This window comes from Leptosomus discolor, chromosome 14 (genome assembly GCF_034619465.1).
Source record: "Leptosomus discolor isolate bLepDis1 chromosome 14, bLepDis1.hap2, whole genome shotgun sequence".
Taxonomy (NCBI): domain Eukaryota; kingdom Metazoa; phylum Chordata; class Aves; order Leptosomiformes; family Leptosomidae; genus Leptosomus; species Leptosomus discolor.
Genome location: NC_141404.1, coordinates 19,339,978 through 19,363,098, shown reverse-complemented (window position 1 = coordinate 19,363,098; position 23,121 = coordinate 19,339,978). Strand labels below are relative to the sequence as shown.

Here is a 23,121-nt window from a genome sequence, read left to right as displayed (position 1 = left end):
TGTGCTTAACAAACAAGCAAGCAGGGCCAAGCAGAACAGCAGCAGAACAAAACATCCCCTAGACCAAAAGAAATCTTTAATGCTTCTTCCACTTGTCCCCGTTTCTCACAGATACCTGAGAAAAGTGGTGTTTTCAACTCCTTCCTAAGTTGCAGCAGCCACATGTAAATGAAGAAGACAGCGTGTTCTTGTCGTCGGCAGTGATGGAGCTCCCGCACTGGGCTCTTAGCGTCCTGCAGCACCCCGGGGTCCCGCTCATCCCACAGCACCTCTGGCATCCCACTGCACTCCCAGGCTCCTGCAGGCCCCCTGGCATCCCACAGGCCCCCTGGGTCCCCCCACTCATCTTGAAACACCTTTGGGATCCCACAGCCTTCCTGGGATCTTGCTCATCCACAGCATCCCTGGGATTCTGCTCACCCCATGGCATGCCTGGGTTCCCACGGCATCCCATGGTGACTCTTACCTCCATGTCTCCTCATACAGCCGCGACCACTGCATGAAAGCATCCTGTCGGTGGCCAGGGCTCCGTCCACACCGAGATACCTGTTGAACGGGTTGTTCAGTAAAACAACACCATCTCTTGATTACCAGTTCGGCAGTCGGTGGTGGGACATGGCTCGGAGAGATGCAGAGCATCAGGAACACCTGCAAAACACCTGGAATCCCAAGAGGGAACATAATCATAAACAAACAGGCACTAAGGTCCCTGCCCTCCTGAGCTGGCAGTAGGTCTCTGTTCAGGTCCGTGGCCACTCGTGCCCAGGGGGATGTGAAAAGGGTTGGGAGCTTCAGAATTTCAGTGTGACCCATCCCAGGCAAAAATTAAACTTTGAGCCCATTTACCTCTTCCGTTATAGCTGTGCCATGCCTAAATGTTCATATTAAATGCTAATCATTTAAAGATGCACTTGCAATTATGTTGGAGCAAAAGCACCTCGAACAATAGCCAGCTTAAACTAACAGTCGGTAAAGACTGACAGAAATGAGACAGGTGGCTATTCCAAACTGATAGTAAAAGTTGTCTTAAAATTCCAAATACGGGATTTCTAACTATGATAAATCAACTGAACGAAGCCAGTTAGCATTAATCAGCACTGTTGTACCAGCGATGTAAAAAGCGTCTCACCTGAAATAACGAATCAGAGGTTTGGCATTACAGGACTGGAACGGTGGGGCTCCACAGGGACTTGCAACCGCAAAGCCAGAGAATTCCTTGGTTAGTCCTGAGGAGTGTTCAGAAAAGGCCACAGCCTGCTTCTCGCTGGGCTGCAGTCACCTGCCTGGCGTCTTCTGAGAAGCGTTGGTGTAATCCGGGATGCAGCTCTGAGCCATTAGCCTAATAAAAGCAAGATATGAAAGATTCATAAATAACTAATTTAAAAGCAAATTAAATGTTTGCATACATAAGATGCTCACGCTGGGAAGTAACTTTACACTTGTGGTTTTCTGTTCTGCATTTCTAGAGAGACAAGGCTTACGCAGTACCTCCTGCAGTGCTTGCTTGTCTGTCAGGCAGCTGCACCTCTATAGTGATAAACTGTGAACCGGTTTGAATCAAATTTGGATAAAGGTCTTGTTTATACTGAGTTTAAGTTTCCTGACAATAAGCAGTCAGGAGCAGGAGAGAGGGCTGAGCAGTGCCCCTGCTAAGGGAAAACTTACAGTTTGAGCTCAGGTTTCATGGACAAGGACAATCCCTAAATGCAAATCCGTAAGAGACCAGGCTTTACTGCTTTCACCGCACACAGAATTACTTGTTTAAAGAAAAGAAAAATAAATAGAGTGACACAAATCTTTGCTTACATAAGCTGCAGTGGTAATTGTGGTTGCTTACACATTCTCCTGTCGCGTATACTGTCTTCTACCTGTGACGTTTTGGTCTTGTAGGGTTGCTGCAAGCTGTCCTGTGTACCCTGTAAATTTAAGGATACAATAAGAAAGCCTCCATACAGTTACTGGTCTTAAAAATCCTGTAAAACACTAACACAAAGGCAAGATAAATAGTGGAGATCATCAGATGGCAAAGCTTTCCCATCACTCTCTTCTGTGACCCACCCTGGCAAGTCGAGCTCTCCCGGTCCATGTGGGGTCCAAGAGAAGGAGCAGCTGCTCCCTGGTGAGAGCAAAGCTGGTCCCTGAGAAAATTCTTGCAACAGGTAACCTTGTGAAAAGTCACCTGGGCTACAGGTGTGGCGCGTGTGGCTCAGGTAGTACAATCCACCCAAGAACCATCTACCGAAAGTCTTAAGAAGGGCGAAAAGAGAGCTTGGATCCTCACTTAGTGCTTGACTTGCCTGCTCACCCTGAAATGACAATTCGCTGAACAAACACGGTGTGCCAGCACTGGAACGGGATTATGGATAGTGGGATGGCTTCATTTACAACGCAAGGCAGCAGGAACAGCTTGCTGAACTCCAAGGTCTTACGTGCCCTCCCTCCCCTTCCCACAGGCTCCTTAAAAACAGTATTTGGTTCAGTTATTATTTATTATTGCATTGAAAGGATATTATCTGATTTACAAACACACAATGTTATTTATTACATTTTTATAAAGCTTTTGAACAATAAAACTATTTTACATAAATATGACTTTCCGTCCTCTCACCACCTGTTATTTGTAAGTATTTACTTCTCATGTTTTTTGTACTGTTGCCCAGGTCTTCATAATTCCTCACACTAACATACAGTAGCTGTAGCAGCAGCTTCATCAGAGGAACTGTTTAGTCAACCTTTTCTTCATTGGAGCTACTGGACTAGTTACAGCACTGCAGTCCTACAATGGTTCCTCTTCTTCCAATTTCTTACCCTCCTGAGTTATCATTTTTAGAAAATCAATGAATGAAGGTCCTGCACCCCTCAGCAGTGAGCTCCTTTGATTTTGTGACACTGCAGTGTCCTTTGGGAACATTTCCTGATGTGCCCTATTTTCACTTTTGTGTTTGGGTTTTTAATTTTTTTTTTAATGAGATCAGAGAGATGTCATCATAATAATGAGAATAATAAAGTTTGTAGTGACTGAGGAATGTACTCTGACCAGATCATTAATACTCAGAAACAAAATTAGGTTTTCTGGAACAGGTGGGTAGTTATTCAATTTTAGAAGAAAGAAAGAATGATTAAACTTAACAAAATGCCAAAAGCGAACACCATTTTGAGGACCGTGTGATCTTCTTGGCAAGTAGGTCTTGTTTTAAGATAATGATCCACAGAATCAGCGAATGAGAATTTCTTTGGTTTGTAACCAAGTTGATTTCGTGCCTTGTCTATTCGGAAAGTGTGAGTTACAGTAACGTTCCACACCTAAAATCCAAAAGGACAGCTATGGAAGTGACTTTGATTTTTCGAGAACTTGGATGAAAATATTGATATTACAATGGAATTAAAAACATGAATAAAGACAGACAAAAATGTATACATTTTGGAGTCAGATTCTGCCCAGAGCTAACAGAGTGAGTTGACGCAGCTGAGAGGTAAAGAGCCAAAGCTTGGTGGACTGGGTGCAGAAGGAGTTTATGACACTGATTTCTCACTTGTGAACGTGAGATAAAGAGCTAAGGAAAGCCCAGGCAACAGCTCAGCACGCCTGCCTCAGACTGGCTCTTCTGTACAGGGAAATGCACAATGGAACTGGATGAATGTAGTGGAGGAGAGCGGAGTGGCTATCTAAGGAGTGGAAAACATGCACTTTTGGAGAGTTATATCCTCCACCTCCCAACATGTGGTACCTGTGAAAGTGCTTAAGTTGCATAGGCAACTTAAGTTCTCAATGATTTCTGCCTCAGATTTAGAACTAATGTAGAAGTAAGTATAAAACCAGATAGATAAATTGTGGAATAACTGAAAAGCGACAGCAGAAGTTAATGAGGCCCATTCAGTTCCAGTGTCCTATTATATTATGTGCTACAATACAGTAAGAGACAGATGAGTTAAAGCATTTTGGCTTACATTATAAATCACAATATTGTACAAACCAATAAGTTAGATCAAAATGAATTTGTCCAGAAGTTGTTTTGTTTTCAGAAAATTGACTTTTCATTCTAATTTAGAATTAGTTTTAGTGGACTTCCTAATTATTGTCTAGCCTGGTGTTATGCTAACTGCTACCACTTTGACCCGAGACCCTTGCTCTGTTCTCTTGCACTGCCTTCCTTTAACAAGTTGTTCCACAGCTGGAAACGATGACCTAGTGCCTGTTTTCCTCCTTGTGCCAGCTCCATGTCAGTCAGTCTGTCTTGCACCTCTAGGATGTTTCTCTGGATCATCTAATCTTCAAGTAAGAATTAATTTCTGATAATTTTATAAGGGGTGGCCAGGATGGCATGGAAAAATCTGGGTACAAAATGACTGTGCAAGCCCTGAATGGACTATGCCCTGTGTGGAAAAACAGAGCTCTAGTGCAGATAATCCTGTCTGCATCCAAAGGGCGTATCAAGTACTTCATAAGAATTTTGTTCAGAAATATATAAACATTCTCTTTTTAAAAATATTTACCTCATTTCTTGTCAAGAAAGGTGTAAAGCTAAAAACTGGCTTCAGTATTAGGTGCAGATATTCCATCACAGTGGCTGTGAAACACAAAGTTACTTAATGAGACAGCTGGATAACAATGAACTGAGACAATGCTGACGTTGCACATCCTATAATTCCTACTGATACCAGAGGGTGCAATTAAGGTGGCAGAATCAGTGTTTAATTTATAAAGTACATGATGGACTCCATTTATGAATAGCCTTTAAGCTTCATCTGGTATAATTAATGCTAAATGGCATAAGTGGTTATTATTAATGAGAATTCCTACAATTTGGGTCCCTACATTTTATAAAACCATTATGTAGCTTTATAGGAATAAGAAAACAAATTCAAAAATAAATAGCACAATATTTAAGTATGTATTTTATTATTTTTACCTGCTATGTGAACCAGGAAAACAGGAATATGTATCCAGGGTTTCCTGTAGCCTAACTTTTCAAACTAGAAGGGGTATAAAAGGAAAGAATAACAGAGAATTTGTACAAAATGGAGGGTGTCAATGAAGCATGAAAACAGAAAAATGAATGTTGATAAAACACGTATCTAAACTTTTTTCCAGCTAATCTTCCTATCAACACGGGTAGTAAGAAATGCGATTGAAACCCACTGCTCATTCTTTGGTGCCCACCTCCCACCCTTCAAATGCAATGGGATGGTAAAGGGGAAACAATGCTGTTTCCAAGGGGCAAGTGACCAAGATTGGAGTACCTAACTACATTTAGATACAGGCCCACTGTTCTACTGCAATAATTTCCTGGAAGACTTTTCTGTGTTGGCATTGCAGGATCAAAACTTTAGCATGCTCCTAAAATCCCAGCCTGATGATTATGAAAATCTAATGTTGCCTCTTTTTGGGTTTTAAGATATGATTCTAAATGGCCTTCCCTTTCGTGCTGCAGTGGTGGCAGAACAGAGATAAACAGTGGTTATAAAAGGCCTGCCAGATGCTAACAGTAGAACTTTTCATGCACTGTGAGCTTGGCTTTACAGAACCTGCCACTGTTCTGTAGCAGGTTCTGTACCTCTCAGCTAAATTATCTCAAAACATAAGGGCCAAGCTCCACAGTTATGCATATCCAAAACTTGCCTTAAAGCCAGTGGAACTCTGGAATAGGCAGGGAGAACAGGACTGACTTTAATGTTAAATAATTTAGTAGTTAATGTGCACTGAACTTCATTTAGTTAGTATGGTCTTTTAGTTAACGATACGAATAGGGCCCATGTGGTGCATGAGAGCTGAATGTATGTGCAATACATACTAAAGGGACTATCCATTCAGAAAATATGACATTTTCACCATCATGTATGTAATACGCTTGACCGCTCTGTTAAAGAAGCAGAGAAAAACAGTTAGAAACCCAGTACACATAGGAAGGCATTTTCTTTCTCTCTTGTACCTACCTATCTTTCCTGATTTTGTGAATACCACACCAGCATGCATAAGGTGAACATACACAAATCAGCTCAGCAAGCTACCTCCACTGGACTCCACCGTGGTCTCAAACATTTCTCATACTGTAGCTCTACTACCACCATAGGATTACCCAAATCATGCTTAACCGCGGTGTAATGTGGATCAGAGCTTGATTTCACTATGTAGTAACCCAACTTAGAGCATTAAGTGCTTCATGATGTGCAGGGGACAGAGTCCAATAGAAGTGGCAGCACTGAGAGCATTTAATAAACACAGCTTTTTGAGGTCAAGTTCCAACTCTGGCTCATTTTCTGATTAAAATAAATTTAGTATATACACTCTGTGGGACATGTCACAGTGCCTGAATCCACTTTTGGCTTCCAGTCTATCTTCTTCCAGCCTTCTAAACGTGCAGGCAATAATTCCATGACAGCTATGCTCTGGAGGAGGAGCCTATCCAGCTGTGAGCACTATGAACAGCAGACCCTGGGAGTTTGGGCATTATGACATTCTAAAACAGCTGCATAGCTTCCAGGCACTTAAGTAGTTGGTAGCACGTGGAGAGATGTTCAGACAAATCTGTACCTCTTGTCTATATGTTCCTACCAATATAAATGAACCTGGAGCCTTCAGGAGCTGTGAGTGTAGCAGCTGCTGCAACACTGTCAGTTCTGTAATGCTTCACAGTCCTCCTGATTGCAATTAGGACCAGTAGAAGAAAAAGAAAAACCTTTTAAAATTGTCCACTAGTTTTGTACATCTCCTTTTGGAATTTTCAACCCTGAAAATTAAACCGGAATCCCTCAGAATGGTTGCTCTAAATTTTATGCATCTAGAATCAGAATCTATTTTCAAAAGAATAACAGAATATATAGATTTGTATGATGGTGAATATTAACCTGTTTAAAAATACTATTTCTTCCAATCAAACAGGAGATGATGTATTTTTTTTTTAAAGAAGGGCATCAAAATATTAGCAGAATGTATTTGCATTTGCACTGTTCGTGTGCTTGTGGAGTCACACACCATTTTTGAGAATTTAGCACATGATATTTTGGAGAACCTTTGATCTCAAAACATCAAAAATTAAACCTATTTGAGAGCTAAAGCTACTGGGACACAATTTTTATATTGTTTACTTACAGCTACGTAACCCTTCTCAGAGGTGAGAGCCTCAGCAGCTAGTAAGTGAGCTTGTACTAGATTTCCTACGTGAACCCAGTTCATCTGAACTTTGTGACTCCCAAACTTGAAGTTAAATAGTCTCCGCTGGATATTTACCTGTAGGAACAAAAAACATGAAATAACTATGTTATTCCTTCATTATGAAGTATAATGTATTCACTTTGACTCAGCCTGAATACTTCGGATTTGCTGTATTTGTGTACAATTACAGCACAGGAAATGTGTGACAAGAAAAAAAAAGAACCCAACTGGTTGGTTTTATAAATCAAGGGCTGTTGCACTGATATGCAGTGGTAAAACATGGTGACAGACAATATTTCCATTAAACGATCAGGGATGCAAACATAGTTCTTCTACCATGGCATTTCAGCTTTGCATCTTCTCTTTGCATTTAGAAGTACAGCACTTAGAAGTACAGCTTGATCCTTGCCATTTCTGCAATGTTCGTATCATGCTCTTTGTTATCTTGCATCCTATGACCTGTCCCCAAGCTTTCACAATGGTCTTCCTGGAGGAGCTGTGAAGGACTGTAATCAAGATGCTTCCACTTGTGTTATGCCCTTACAACTACTTGTAGTGTCCTCCAGAGCTGACTACGTAACACATACGGCTACTCGTGGCAGGTGGCGCTGCTCTTCTGGTCCGTATATGCCCGGTGGACGAAGCACACAAGTACGGAGCTTATCCCCTCCTTGGAGAGAGAAGAAAATAGGACTGTCATATAGCTTTGATATCAACATATGCTGACATATGTTGTCTGAATTTTACATTGTGAAAGTAAAGGGTCAGTCTGACCATTCTACGTGATTCAGCTTCCTAGCAGCTTCTTTTCATCTCTGTATAAGATTGAATTCAACAGCAGTGAAAGACCCTGGCTTAGCAGCCTGAAAAACTGAATCTCTCCAACCACAGAAGAGTTTGAATAGGGACAGGATAAATCAAACTTTCCTGTAGATATGCCTCCTGCTTGATTGACTTCTGCTGTTTATTATAGGTACAAGTTTATAATGTACGTCTTTGTCCGTCATTGCAGACACATGCAGCACTGGAAGGAGATCATTCAGTTTGCTGCATTTAGACACCTTGCTTGGTTGCGGCTCAATCGCATCACAAAGGAATGGAAGAGGTCCCTTAAACAGAGGCTTTCAAATTAGCTAGAATATTTTAAATCAAAATGAATTCTTTAAGCTCTACATGTGAATGAGTAAGCAGACCCCTCTGACTCCTGACAATAAGCACAACTACACCTTCTATGCGGGCACGTGTAACAGGTGGCAGACATTTGCTCAGTAGTTAATCGAAGATGCTAAAATTGAATCCCCGACTAATTTATGTTTGCCAGCTCTGCAGTTGAGAGAAAGGAGTAGGAATAGCAAAATGCGCATGTAAAAGCAAAGATAAATATTTCCCTTGCCATGTACAGGTAGACTTTTAGCCACAGCTATTCATGCATGCGTGACTTTAGAAGTCAACATGACCCTGATATTGCAAATCTGTTTAAGAAACTGGAATTATTCTTGCCAGACAGCTGCAAGCCCTTGGGGATTATGGGAATGACCTATTGGACAGTGCTTGGGAGACTGGTATTACCAGAGAAGCTCAAAGTGACAGACTGAATGGAGAACAAAAGCACAAATCCTGTATCTAACATAGAATTGGTAAACTTTTAAGGTTACTTTAAGAAGTAAGGTTAAATTTTCTGAATTCTGCCATTTATCGTTTGCGTGTAATCTCATACCTTTCTGGGTATATACGTAAAAAATTAGTCATCCACCGAAGGGAGGAGTAGAAACAAACAAAATAAACCCTTATTTCAGTTGATTTAAAGTATGCTATTTATTGATAAATGAGTAACCATGGAATACCCGTTAGCACCACTGACGATAAGAAAACCCCAAATGTTTTGTATTTACCTTTGAGTAAAGTTCCGTTAGCAGCAAGAATCATTTGGTCTGCAATTGCCTTTGTTCTAGAATAATGATTAAATTGCTATAAAGAAAGGCAGAATATGATCAATATTTTAATCACATTATTGCATCTATAAAGGCAAACTTACTGTTTATGTCTGATAACATTTATATCTAGCCAGCCTGTAGATATCAGCTTAGTAAAACCAAACTAGAAATAACAAGATAGAGCAAATATATACTTTGTTTTTGACAAAGAAACTTATCAGACTTACATTTTAGTTGCACAAGTTTAGTTTCAGAGTGAATTTAAGCCCACTAGTATGTACTTAACTCACTTTTTGTGCAGGATGTACTGAAAAAAATTAATACAAAGCCTAATGTTCTGGTGGGTCAGACCATTTTATTTTGAAAAAACATCCATTTTGAATTGAAAGAACTTTTTTAAAACAGTAAATTAAATATGAATTTAAAAATTTAGACTTTCCTAAAAAATGTTTCAATTACTTATTGAAGCTATTTGGGAATTTATAAATAATTCTCTCCCAGGTGTATCTTTTACTATTATCTTTAAAAATTGCACCCAAGTGTATTTCAACGATAGCAGTCTGGACACAGTTAGCACATGCTGGTTTAGTGATTACTTGTCCACATGAGGCTATTTATGTATCTGTTGAATTTCATATTGCTATGCTTTATATTGAAAAATAACCTAAAAATCCCACCATGGAAGATTTTTCTACTGTCAGGTGGCTTAATCCCCCTGCTCCATCTCCCTCCATGCCCCACCTACCTCTGCTGCTTGCTGGTACGTGACCATTATTAGAGAAAACACATGACTAGGGCTCAGACACATGCAAGTAATGGCAAATTCCTGAAATGCTTTCTCAGAAGTCTGGGGTGCTGTGCAGGCTGTGCACAAACTGACTAAGTTATCCAACTAAGTACTCAGGAGGCATCAACAGAGCAGTAGTCAGTCCTGTTTAGGATTCCTGGACACAGGAATTACAGCTTTTAACTGCAGGCAGTGTGCTGGGAGCAGGAAAAAACAAATGGGAAGAGTGGCCAGAATGCACTGAGCCTCAGACTTGAGCTAGAAAATATTTCCTAAATGATCACAGTAAAGAAGGAAATGGTATTTCAGAGCAGCCCTGAGGTAGACTGTAACTACCGCCTGGCCTGCAGTAGGAAAGCAAGGTTTGGGAACTTCAAAGAAGCAAAAATGTGTGTGATAAAGATGTAGAATTTGATATTTAACAATATCCTTCAATGCAAAGGCTCAAAGGGGCCATAACATTCAGTATTTACATAGCGATGGTCCCCTGAAAGCCCTTCCTCTTAAAATACTCTTGTTAAATGTCACATTCCACCTTTCTTAGTCACTTTAGGTATTCTGTCACCTCACATCTGGCTAGTTATAGCAGATTAAAGCCACCGTGATTTGAGTATTTCTTCATTGATCATGGGTCCATTTTTATTACAGAAAAATAATTTAATGGAATTTGATGTGATCTATAGTAAACCAGCTTCTGCTCTCAGAACAGTCTTCACATAATTTATCCTTCAGAGCACAGTAAATGCCATGCCATCACATGAACAAAGTACCTTTTCCAGTGGAAAATACGGCACAGTTTCTTCATCTCCTTCTTCAATAGGATTCCCTCCACATACCACATTCACTGTACTGGTATATATCAGTCTCGGGATATTTCTTTGTTTGCAGACTACAACAGCATCCAAAATAAATTATTTAAAAGCAAAAATAAAGAGCGAGAAACAACACATGAACTTGCAGCTTCTCTTTTTGAAAACAAACACTAACATTTATAGAAAAAGTAATATTTAAATTTTAACATTAACTTATCATTTAATATAATTTTTTAATTCAGCTGGAATTTTTCATCCCAGATATCTGCTATGTAAATATTACATATTGTGGTCACCAAACATTTTATCATTAGGTACCTGCAACTATCGTATCACCCCTGAGCTGTAGTCATCAGCTGGATAGAGGAATTACCTTGGCAGGGGGAAAAAAATTCCTCTCTTACTTCAGAAACATTTCTTAAAACGTGCATTTTAGAAACTGAATAAAAAGGAGATGAGCAAGAACATTTCTTGTGACCAAAGAGCACTGAAAACTCCCTGCTTCTTTCTGTAAGGGTCGTACTGCAGAAAGCAGCCTGTCTGTGGACCATTATTTTTGCCCTTATTTCAGCACTGAGCGGTAAACAGTACTGCTTCTTGCACCACAGCTTCATGGATGCCTGCACAGGTAAGTGAAGTCAAACAAGAAAACGTGCTGACTCTCTCCAGTGTGTGACAAAGCTGCATTTGTCAAGTGACAAATGACATGTTAGCAGGAAACATATGCTGTTAGTGTATAGTCAGTAGTACCTTAAAACCAAATGAAATGTCTATTATTTACAAAACAAAGTCTTAATTATGGATTCCAGCTGGGTGTTAAGATACTATGTCTGAATTCTGCTGCATATATATTATTGCAAACTTGAATAACATAAATTCCTTTTGATTTAACAACACTTCCAAAGTTTAAGTGAATTAATATTCAAAGTCAGGAATTTTTAGAATCTACAGAGCAGTCAGTCATGTTGTCTCATTTTGAAAATAATAAATGTAATTTCTGCATTGTAAAAGTTTGGAACAAAATACAATAATAAAGTATATTATTAAAATGTAAATTAACAGGTTCATACTCCTCCCAGATTCTTGCTTTGCTGGAAGCCTATGGAAATTTGACATGATATGGTTCTGTGGGTGCAGAGGTTGGGGTAACAAGAAGGGAATATGTGGCAACCTCTTCCCATTAACTCGTTTAGGGTTTTACTTGCCTACCATTTCACTAATTATTTTTGCTTTTTTCAGAAATAACCCACAGGCAGCATGAAACTGGGTCTAAATAAAAACTGCTTTTGCCATTTTGCATTTTGACTTTTTTGCCATTTGGTTTTTGAGGGAAAAGCAAAAAGAAAGTAGCTTTGGTATTTATGATATACTTTGAAATTTCTTTCTGGAATTGACTATACAGAAAGAAATATTTTCCAGAGACAGTAGTTAAAAATCAGTGTATAATAAAAAGGGATCACATTTAGACAGATGATGAGAAAGGACAGGAAATTTTCTACATTAACGTGATAAAACAATAGCGAAATGTACTTTGCACATCTATGGCTCCTGTTACCAAATATTTACAACACAACGAACAGTACGATATCTCTCGTGTTATTTCTGTAAGGAAAGAGGATAACACTTCTCCCTTACATAGAGTAACAGGAAAAAAATAACCAGTACATGTGGAGAGTTTAAGTTGGTCTGCCAAGGAATGAAGCCCAGGTTGAAAACCTATCCCCAATTCAAACCAGTGGCAAATCTACCAGTTTTAATGGGATCTGCACACCTAGCTTTACATCATACTCTGAAGGGAGGGAGAGAAGAGCCTCATTTTACTTCCAAATCAACACAGGAAACATCCTATTAGAGCTTTTTTATTTCATGGTTTGGATCAGACGCAAAGAAAGAAAATGTAGGTACATACCATCAATTATTATTTTCGTGCCTCCGACATTTATGGATTCAATCTGATCTTTCTTTTGAAGCTAGAAATGGAGTTTGCACAATATCTAATTAACAAGTCATGTTCACAATACAATTGTTACAACCGCCAGATCTAGAACAGCTGTGATCGTTTTGTGATGTGCGTGTTACAGTTCTCTGTCCTTCTGACGTACGGTGATTTCTAGCAGTCCTCGTTTTTAGTGTCTCGTTCAGTGTGTGAATAAATAAAATTGAAAAATGAAAGATAAAATGCATCTGAAAGGAAATTATAATGCTTCCATTTTTTCGTCACACCCCAGATAATCCATGATATAGAAACAGGAATTACAGGCAGGGGTTAAGCTCCCTGAAAGCTTTCACCAGGTCTTGTTCCAGTGGCAATCTGTCCTGTTCCTAGACATAAATTAGTAGTTTCAAGACTTTTTTTGATAACACCCTCTGTAAATATCACTGTTATCTAGCCTAACTATCTTGAGTTGCTGGTCTGCTTCCTTATGACTATGAGTTCACATCATAGAAGAAAGCACATCGACAATAGTTCTGGAGCAATATCGTCACGCTTCTTCAGATTAGAGAAAAAGGATATGCCTTCTTACCCAAGATCTTAAATCTATGATCTCTTTTTTCTAGAGTATTTTGTGTAGTACACTAGTTTCATGCTTTGACATTCATTACTTAAGGAATACCTCCCTTGTTGCCTGTATGGATGACTTGACCTTTATAACTAACTTCTGTCTGACATAAACATCATATAATTACATTCTTTGCTACATGCAGACACATTTTTGCTTTCACAAGAAGAACAAAAGAAAATGTTAGGAAAATTGTACTTGCTTGTTCTAATCCTGACATTCCACATGCAGCCACATGAAAAACACAGTCAACTCCTTCACATGCTTTGAACACTGCATCATAATCCCTCACATCACCCTGTAAAATGAGAAAAGAATGGATTTTTGACTGGTAGAGCTCATTACATTCTCTATAGAATTAGTATTAACTATGGCTATTAAGGAAAATCTAAAGTAATTCTGATCTATTTTTCACAATACTTAACTAGCATTAAATAAAACATTATAAATGTGGAGAAAAATCTATGACTAAGAATTCTGTCAGTATTTTGTTGCAAAACAAATATGACTCTTGTTGGCTTCAATTATAATGCGTGTTTTCACACTTAGTCTTGCAGCCCGCAGGCTGGCAAAACTGGTTTGACTTGAATGGGAGCAGCATATGCTTGAGGGCTGGAGAATCAAGCCCCAAGGACAACAAATCGTAGCAGGACGGGTTCAGCTGATTGCTATGGAATCACCAAATAAGAGAACCCCTTTTCTGTTAGGGCCTTAAGATCTGACTTGTGTAATATGGACAAACATCTCTTTGCCCATCTAAGCCTTATTTTAGGTGCACTGCATGATAAAATTAATTCCAGTTTTGTACAAGATTAAAACAAAAGAATACACACTATATGCATTTAATATTGTATTAGTATACATTAAGGTATCATAATGGCATTATATGAAATGCTACAACTACTGAACACTGTGCTGTATTAAACACACACACACACTATATCTAGTATCAAATGCTGTGCTTAGAATATTATATTGCATTTTTGTGTACCAGATAATACCATATGAATAATATTCCACATACATAGAGATATCAATAAAAATATAGTATCTTTCTTTCCAGAGTTATGATACTTCAAAATATTAGTTATTTAATTTGCTGTGATTAAATTGATAGAATAATCACAAAAGAAATGGGTGGAGGTAATATTAAGAGGTAATGTAATCAGTGTTTAACTCAACTTTTTTCTTCTGAGGTTACTGAAGTATTTCACAAATATGGCTGACTTACACTTCTTACCTTCAATCAAATGCTAAAATAGTGAACCAGTATAAACAATATTAGCAATCTCCAAATCGTTGATGAACGCTCAGAAGTCTCTGAAGTGACTTATTACTTTATTTACTAGGACTCTGTAGTTCAATTTTCTAGGTAATTCACCTATACGTTATAATATTTATTATTTTTGAATTGAATTATAAAAAAACCCTCTTCTCAGAAGATTGTTTCTCAGATCTCTTGAGTCTCCATTCGAAGATGTAAATTGCTATCAGTCCACCAGCTTAAATAAAATTATGTGGATTTATATCATTAACAAGTCAAGCTCATGGGTTTTGAATGGTTCCTCAATAATACTTTATCTTTTTTGCATATTCTTTAAAAGCTGTTCATGAAATTGAACTTAAGAACAACCATCCTGGGTCAGACTAAAGATCTGCTCAGCCCAGCATTGTGCCCACTACACAGCCGTACAGAGCGGTGTCATGCACCCCCCTTTGCCCTCCTTACCCCCTGTCCCACATGGTGGTGTAGCCAGGAGGAGAAAATCTGGCATCATCTTGATAGCCCCTGTGATCACTTTCAGCTTTGCCACCAACTTTGTAGCTCTAGTGGTGGTGTCAAAGAGCTCTTACATTAAATGCTCCGACAAGACCAGCTATGTCTAGCCAGAAGTTGTGCAAGATGGCAGGAGTGTGCATAAAGTGCTAGTGCACCCTTGTGCACCCAGACCCCCAAACGTGAGCGAGTGAAGCAGCTGGGAGGAGTTGGTGCTCCCCACGTCAGAAAGCAGAGGGAGATGCTCTCCTCCACAGATGGCTGCGAGCCATTAAATATTTGAGGTCTCTTTTGTTCCCCCTCTTTTGCAGGCAGAACAAATTCCTTGACTTGTTAAGAATCAAAAGGAATGGGTGCTCATAAGTGGGTGCCCTGGGAAGAGCAGGAACAGGGCAAGTGTATGTAACACTTTCCCCCAGAATACTCTTCCAGTCTCCAAGTATTTTCATTCGGAAGATTTCCTGAGCCTACTTTAGCTTACCTATTTAGTAATCTGCAATGGAAGGAAATTTTTGGCAATGCTTTGTACATGCCTTTTACCCACTGAATGAAAAAACCACCTCTTTTTGTTCCTATTGAGCTGACTCCTCATTTCACCTGATGGCCCTTCCTTCTTGTACTGGAAAGGACAGTGAGCAGTCAATCTCTATCTGTCTCAATGCCACTCACAGTTTGTAGAGCTATCCTGCTCCCAAGTCATCTCTTCCCAGACTGGAAAGTCCCAGTTTGCTCAATCATTCTCTGCACATCAGTCATTCTATTTGTGATCACTTTTACTGCCCTGTCTTGCTCTCACCTTTTTACTTGAAATACTTGCCCTGAGCAGTAAACTTTGACACTTCATTGTTCACTCCTCCACCTAGGTGAGCTATAAATGTGTCGAATGGCACCTCCCAACACAGGACAATGACAGAACCGACCACTTGGACTCTGCTCTCTTAATCAGTTACTTATGCATGTGAGGACCTTTTACTGTGATTTCTTCTTGTCCTTAAAGGCTTTTCAGTAAACGCTTTTAGCAAAAATCCCTAAGAGGAAGCCTTGCTAATGTGCGCAAAAGTAGTAGAACTTTACTTCATTGCTGTTAAATATGTAATTTCAACATACCTTGAAAAAATCTGCTCCATTTGGAATTTCCCATTTAGGTTTCCGTACATCAAAAAGAACAACAGCAATTCCTGACCTAACAAGAGCACATCCCAGATTGTACCCCAGATAGCCTCCACCTCCTGTCACCATTGTCCTGCTGCTTCTGTTAACCAGTAGTCCAGCATGCTCGTTTAGTTTGCTCTCACATGGCTGACTGTTGTGGAGTTCTTCTGTGGATCCTTCTTGCATCACGACTGCAAGATAGAAGATCTCTTGAAAATTCCTGCATAACACTCTGAGATCTGGGTAATTTCAGTAACTTTCATGTTACAGTGCTCCTTTTGTGACTATACTATTTTTATTTATATATTTTTATTATCTTAACACGTTTAAAATGCATAAATTCATATTTTTGGTGATGGATTTTCTATGTATAATGAGTAATGAGTCTGAATATTCCAGGATTCAGTCTTTTCCTCTAGCCACAAGTTTCATATTATATAGAAATGAAGAGAAATGACAGGATTTTACAGACATTATAATTATCTAACCTTAACAGATACGATTATATTTTTGAATGCTTGGTATATCAAACATTTTATCCTTGAAAACTTGCTGACTGCTGATATATTAATGTCAAATAGATGTTAGCCCTCTAGTCAGGAAAAATATTAGACAAGCAATATAAGAAAGGATTGGCTCTGCTTTTAAATCCACTTTATTTCACATTTGGGTCACATGTCTTCAGTAATGACAAAAATTTGTTACCATTATAAACTTTCCTGGTTACACACTAAATACATTTAGTTTTCTGTCCAGTTCTTACTAACTTTTGTCCACATTGTTCTCATTAGAACATTCATATACGGCTAAAATGACAAGGCACAGAAGAGATAAGCCATCTGCCCTGGGGGTTCATCTGCTTGGGAAAACTGATTAGTGTATCATCCTGTGATAGGCAGTTCCACAGGAGTTACCCATCTGTACACTTTGTTCTGTATTAAAAATTATTCTACAATAATCACTACTCTTTCAAAATTCACTTATATTCTGCAATTAAAATGACTGATATTCCAGATCACAATATACTCCAAGAAATTAGTCCAGTTAATTTTTGCACATAGGCAGCTCCTGTTGTCCTGACTCCGTTGCACATTTTGCTTTTATGTCCCCAAATAGAAATCCAGAATAAATATATCTGAAACCAGTCAAATAAAGTCACTGTAAGTGGGAGCCAAATTGGGTGCCTGCCAGTCTAATATAGGCATATAGTCCCAATTCCTGGAGATTATTATGGTTTTCTCATATTTGGAGTGGGAGCAAAATCCCTGCACATGAGAATACATCATCTTCCACCACTGGGCATCGGTAGCTAAGCACAGTTTGCTCTCAGTCATTTACACCAGGGTTCAGCAGAGTGTATGCAGAAACTGGGCATGACTGGTAACTGGCAGCTGCATCACTGTCAGGGTGATAAAAACAGTACTAGAAAAGCAGCAGAAAATGTAGCCCACAGTACATGAAGTTATGGACTATTTTTGCCATTGCTAGTCAATTTTTTATAATTGTTTGTGATATTTTTCTTATTTCATACTTATTTCATATTTTTAAATTTCAGACACAGGGAAGTAAGTACCAGATTCTCCATGCTGCTGTACAGTTTTAACACCAATGTCAGCTCACTAAATTCAGTAAATGGAGTGGCGTAACATGGCGGAAAATACGAGCTCCTTATGTTGAAAAATATCCCGACACTTCAAAAAATGAAAAATAATCCACGTTTCCAAACAAAATTTAAATTAGAACTAATGTAATAAAACTAAACCAAGTATGCTCTCCTGTTCAATCAAGAAATTTAAATTCGCATCTCTAGATTATGCTACACAGTAGTTTCAAGCCACTTAAAGTTTTTTTGCCTTCCGTGAAAAAACACCTTTTTAGACACTGTAAGGAGAACTAAGGTCAGACTTGTCACATATAGCATAAAAAGACATATTTGAAAAACTATATATTTGAATACTTGTCATTAATATCTCCTTAAATTTTAAGTAAGCTGGAAGTTGTATCAAAAAGTTTGAAGGTTTTAGGTTTTGAAGGTTAGAAATCTCTTTCTTAAAAAGCACCAGTATCATTAATATATTAATCTGCCTCATGGAATTAGAAAATTATCATCAAATTTTGAATGTAAACAATTTCCTGTAAGAAAATACTTATTTCCAGAATCAGTGACTTCATTGTTTCTCTAAATTTATAGGAGCTATTCTGATTTATTAATGTATTCTGCATGATGACCATAGTTATATCTTATGCAGTGCATGCAGTGCAGAGCAGTGAGCTGCTCTTAGCTCCCCTACTGTCATTTCAAATATTAGAAATGCAGAAATTGCTTCCCATAAAAAGTTAGTCTCAAACATTTCAGGTTTTTAAAAACAGGTAAAGAAGTAGTAAGTACCCTTGGCAGGATCCTGGATGTCAGCGTTCTCCCAGTTCCTTCCTGTCCAAGTACGACGGTGAGATTTCTCTTTGCTGGACAATTAGTAGCACAAGGGCATCAGGTACTCTCAGACAGACAGAGATGTTCACGTGTGCTCAGGCCCTTTTGTTGTTCCTGCTCCGTTGTAGCTGGTGGCTGGGCTAGGAGCCAAAAAAGGGCAGGGCTTAATTTGTACATAATTTATGTTCCTTTTCAGGAAAAAATGAAATATATTCTCCACATCAGACCCTTCTAAATAGGATGGTATCTCTTACTGTTAACCTGGATAAAGTACTGATAAGATACTAGACAACACAAACACACTATTGGTACTACCGTTCTGTAGGTAAATTGTACTAGATTACTGAAACATCTCATACTGTTTTTAAAAAGTACAGAGAAAAGGGTTCTTTACTAAAGAAAAACAGGAAAGAAATTCTTAACGCTAATGTTTAAAACTGAGCTTCTCTCACAGTTGAGTGAAACTTTGGTAGGATGCAGCTCACCTAGCAGCAGAGTGACTGGAAATACTTTCTCCTTCTACCTGCAGTTTTCAATCTAAATTTGGACAGAGAAGAAACAAAAGTCATGTTTGGCAGTGGCACTTAGCACTTTCATCCCGACTGCTCTAACTTCATCCCCAACCCAAGTGCGTATTTTCAAAGAGGCTTAACTGTAGGCACAAGGGTTGTTCTCTGGCTTCCAAGATGAATGAAGTACAGGCAGTCAACTAACTGGTACACAACAGAACAGGAAAGGTGACTTACTGATAATTAATGCATTTAAAATGAATAATGAATTAAATGATTAATAATGATAGAAGTTCTCTGATCCTGAGATTTTAAAGCACTTCTAAAACACGTATCCTTTTGCAAATTAAACAATGAGAAATCAAAGCCAACATTTTAAAATGGGTGTGTCTAAAATTAGGTCTCAAAGCAGTAGTTAAGATGCTCAGGAAACACTCCCAAATCTAAATATAAATGACTACAACTGTAAATGTTGGCACGTTAGAAATATCTCAAGTTCATAGGTGACTTTGCAATTTAAATGTAATTTAATGTTCATGTGTTGACAAGAACTCAAACTGACACCTAGGCAAACATATATTAGCACAACATACGTATTTAAGTCCCTGTAGCCTGCATTAGAACGAGAATCTTTGAACCTGTTAAGATAATCAGCACTTCTCAGATTGCCAGATGACTGACAAGCCCAGCTCAGAATAAAACCCCCAAGAGTACCAAATTCTCTCGAGCTGTCCACAGCACTGGTAGCTTTCACCATTTAGTCCAAGAAAAGAAAGTGGCTATTCTATCCCTGGACTGCTACAGAACTCCTCCACAAGTCAAGGCAGCTGGTCAGCTTCTTCATAGCATATCAATCCCTCACTGCTCAGTGAAAATCAACGAGTATTTTAACTTGGCTTTGGGTTCCACCTTAGCCAGGAGACACTGCAGAAGAGCTTTCAGAACTAGTATTTTGTACCTCTCCTGTTATGCTTATTCTCCTATCTTTAATGAAGAAAAGGGGTGGACGTATTTTATTCACTGCATCCTGCTAAGTCTTTCTGAAAGAAACAGAAGCTAAAGAAAAGCTGCTGCATTAGATTTAAGCTTCCTTTTGCTCTTGAATCACAACTCTATACTGCCTTTTTCTACTTTTTCTCCTATAACCACTCACAGTTCCTGTAGGCCTGCAGAAATAGAGGAAACTCCAGTACTTCTAGGAGATGACTGCATAAAATACAACAGGAAGGTGTCAGAGATTTTGCCCGTTTATTTACACAAAGGTCCACATTTCTGAAATGTTACATTGGCTTATCAAAATGTTACTCGCATCCAGACTGTAAACCAATGTTGGAATGTAATTGCACTGTTTCATAGAGGAATCTAGTAAGCTTACACAAGCTGATTTCAAATCACACGCTGATAGATCCACTGATAAATCCAAACTGAGTGAGTAGGACTCAGGGCATAAGACAGACAAGATACAACATGTCTCCAGTATACAAAGGAACACTCTTGTCCCCATGCTAGTTCTGTGGGCACCAGTGCTGGGTACTGGACCAGAGAGAGGTATTAGATCACGTGTGGAGACTGGGGTTTTGTCCCTTCCATTCAGCAGGTCCCACTGACTTCATAGATCTGCATTTTCAGGCCACAGAACAGGAGCAATGCCCCAGCTGTGAGGTAACAGGAACTGAACGAGGGTTTTTAATTGTGTGGAAGACACTATGCGGAAAGGAGCCTTTAACAGCTGCAACCAAAGCATGAAGAACTAGACAGAGGTCTGAGGTAAAATGACAGCCGGATGTTTAGCCTGAGTCACAGGCAGGTTGGGATGTTCTGCAGTGCCCAGGGGCAGGGCAGCAGAAAAGCTTGAGACAAAGCTCCCTCTCAAAGCTATCTCAAGGACAGGATTTTGCTGAAATAACTGCAGCATAAAAATACCTTCTCTTTATTTGACTTATTAAAAATTCTGTATCTAAGCCCTAAATTAGCAGAGTTGTCCAGGCTCATCATGTGTTTGAACAGCTCCTTGTGCACTTGTTCACATCCAGACACCCAGTCATGTGTACTGACACAACCCTATGAACTCAGAGTGGCCAGACTTGTTCGGACAGCGTACCAAATCGCTGATCCTTTCCGCAACCCCAAAGAAGTCTGGACACATCTGCTGTAGGTTGTTAAGTACTTCTGACTAAAGGTTCTTAGCTCTTTGTGATTACAAAACCAATCATCCTCGCAATAAGGATTGAGTCTAAAACAGCAAAGAAGTGAAGTAACAATGGTGAGGTATTCACATTTTAAGTAAGAGGTGACAGAAAATGTTAAAAATCGTTTAAATCAGGTGGTCTTGCATTGTTAATGGAAAAGAGTAAAAGAATGGAACTCTTAACATCATAGCTTGTGCTTCAAATTTTTTCTTCAAAAAGAGAAATCTTGGGATTGGAACTTAGGAAAGGAAACTTAAGAATATTTATTTTTCATATAATCAAATGCTAAACATTGGTACATATAAGATATTTCTAAGGAATAAAGTCATCCTTAAAAAAGTTTCCCAACACAGTATTAATGCAACAACAGATATAACTGAATACCCAGAGTATGCATCCTTCAAATGCAACATTAAATACTTCATAATACAACGTTCTTCACAGTCCTTGCTAAGTTAGAAAAGCAAGATACCTCTGTGTCTTACCCAGGTCATGCTGTAAGTCCGTGCCAGATATGAAAAGAAGAGGCAGATCCTTACTCCTGTTGTTAGACAAAAGCCATATTTTCGATGCCTAATATGGCAGAAGAACAACTGTATGCTAGAAGTAAGTTAAGATCCTTTAGGCAGTAAGCTTCCTCTGATTTTTCATTAGGCAAAGATATTAAGCATTCATCACTATGCATTTCAATAGCTTGTCTTTTGTAAAGATGTTTTTTCTATATAGCAATATAATTATGCATTTCTGTATAATAGAAGTTACAAATACACATTTAGTAGAGGTGATATTATGCTTTTTCTGTTTTTCTCATGTCCTGTCATCTGTTAATGGCTTTTTCTTTTTAATACAATCAGACACAGTGTTTCTAAAACCAACGATATCTAGTACTTTAAACAAGCTTTTCCTCCTAAAAAAAAAAAAAAAGAAAAATCAAGGTTTCCTACTATGTTCTTCAGACAGCTAGCTGCAAAGCTAAGAGATCAGATTCTTCTCAAATCCCTCAGTTCTTCATTAACATTCCCACTCTATTCCTTCCTTTTTCCTATGTCTTTGTGTATTTTTTTGTTAACGTTCTGCATGTTTCACTGTTCCCTCATGAAGGAATAAAGCACACGTAAATACTTCAAAGCACAGCCCTAAAATGTGTCATATAAAATGCTTTTCAAGTTACATTGTTCTCATTTACTTTGCAGTCGTGGTTGGTTTGCATACTGCACACATTGATTTACAGGTCAAATGAAATGGTAACTGTGTGGGTGCATTGCCACATCGGGGTCGGGTGGAATTACAGGCAGAAACAAAGGAACTCTAGTAGCAGGAGCGAACATGCCCCTTATCAGCTCTTAGGTCTTGCTAGAAAACGGGACAGTTCATGCAATATTTGAAGGGAATGAACACAAATGCATCATAAATAAAAATACTGCATTAACTTGACCTGAATAAAGGCGTGTTTTTATGTAATAAGCAGGGATGACAACTTGGTTTCTTACATGTAGGAATCACAGAGAAAACAAAACCCACAGGAACTATATACATATGCAGGTTTAAAAAAGATTATTGAGGACCAAACCTAATAGGTTTCATTTTAATTCAAGATTTTCTAACAGTAATTGCACTGAAAGAGAAATGTACAGATCATCATTCTACTACATGGTTTGTTTTCATACCCCAAAAAACATTGGAGGAGTTATGAGGGCATGGGAGGTGGCTTAGGACAGACCGAAGAGGAGGATCTGCTTTGCACCATGCCAATCAGGTATCGTTTAAAATCTTGTCATAACTTCTACCAAGTTTCATTTACAAAGTTCCATTCACC

The 23,121-nt window shown here is 38.7% G+C and overlaps 1 protein-coding gene across 1 annotated transcript; it reads right to left on the bottom strand.

Moving 5' to 3' along the window:
* Positions 1 to 3,099: 3,099 nt before the first annotated feature.
* Positions 3,100 to 16,362, bottom strand: LOC104345072 (putative short-chain dehydrogenase/reductase family 42E member 2). Its single transcript, XM_009949403.1, has 11 exons — positions 16,132 to 16,362; positions 13,450 to 13,545; positions 12,596 to 12,656; positions 10,645 to 10,763; positions 9,046 to 9,121; positions 7,741 to 7,823; positions 7,091 to 7,228; positions 5,793 to 5,858; positions 4,911 to 4,974; positions 4,495 to 4,568; positions 3,100 to 3,303 (listed from the first exon to the last, which is right to left on the bottom strand). Exons 1-11 carry the CDS (start codon positions 16,360 to 16,362, stop codon positions 3,100 to 3,102), a joined length of 1,212 nt encoding a protein of 403 aa, XP_009947705.1.
* Between the last annotated feature and the right edge of the window lie 6,759 nt (positions 16,363 to 23,121).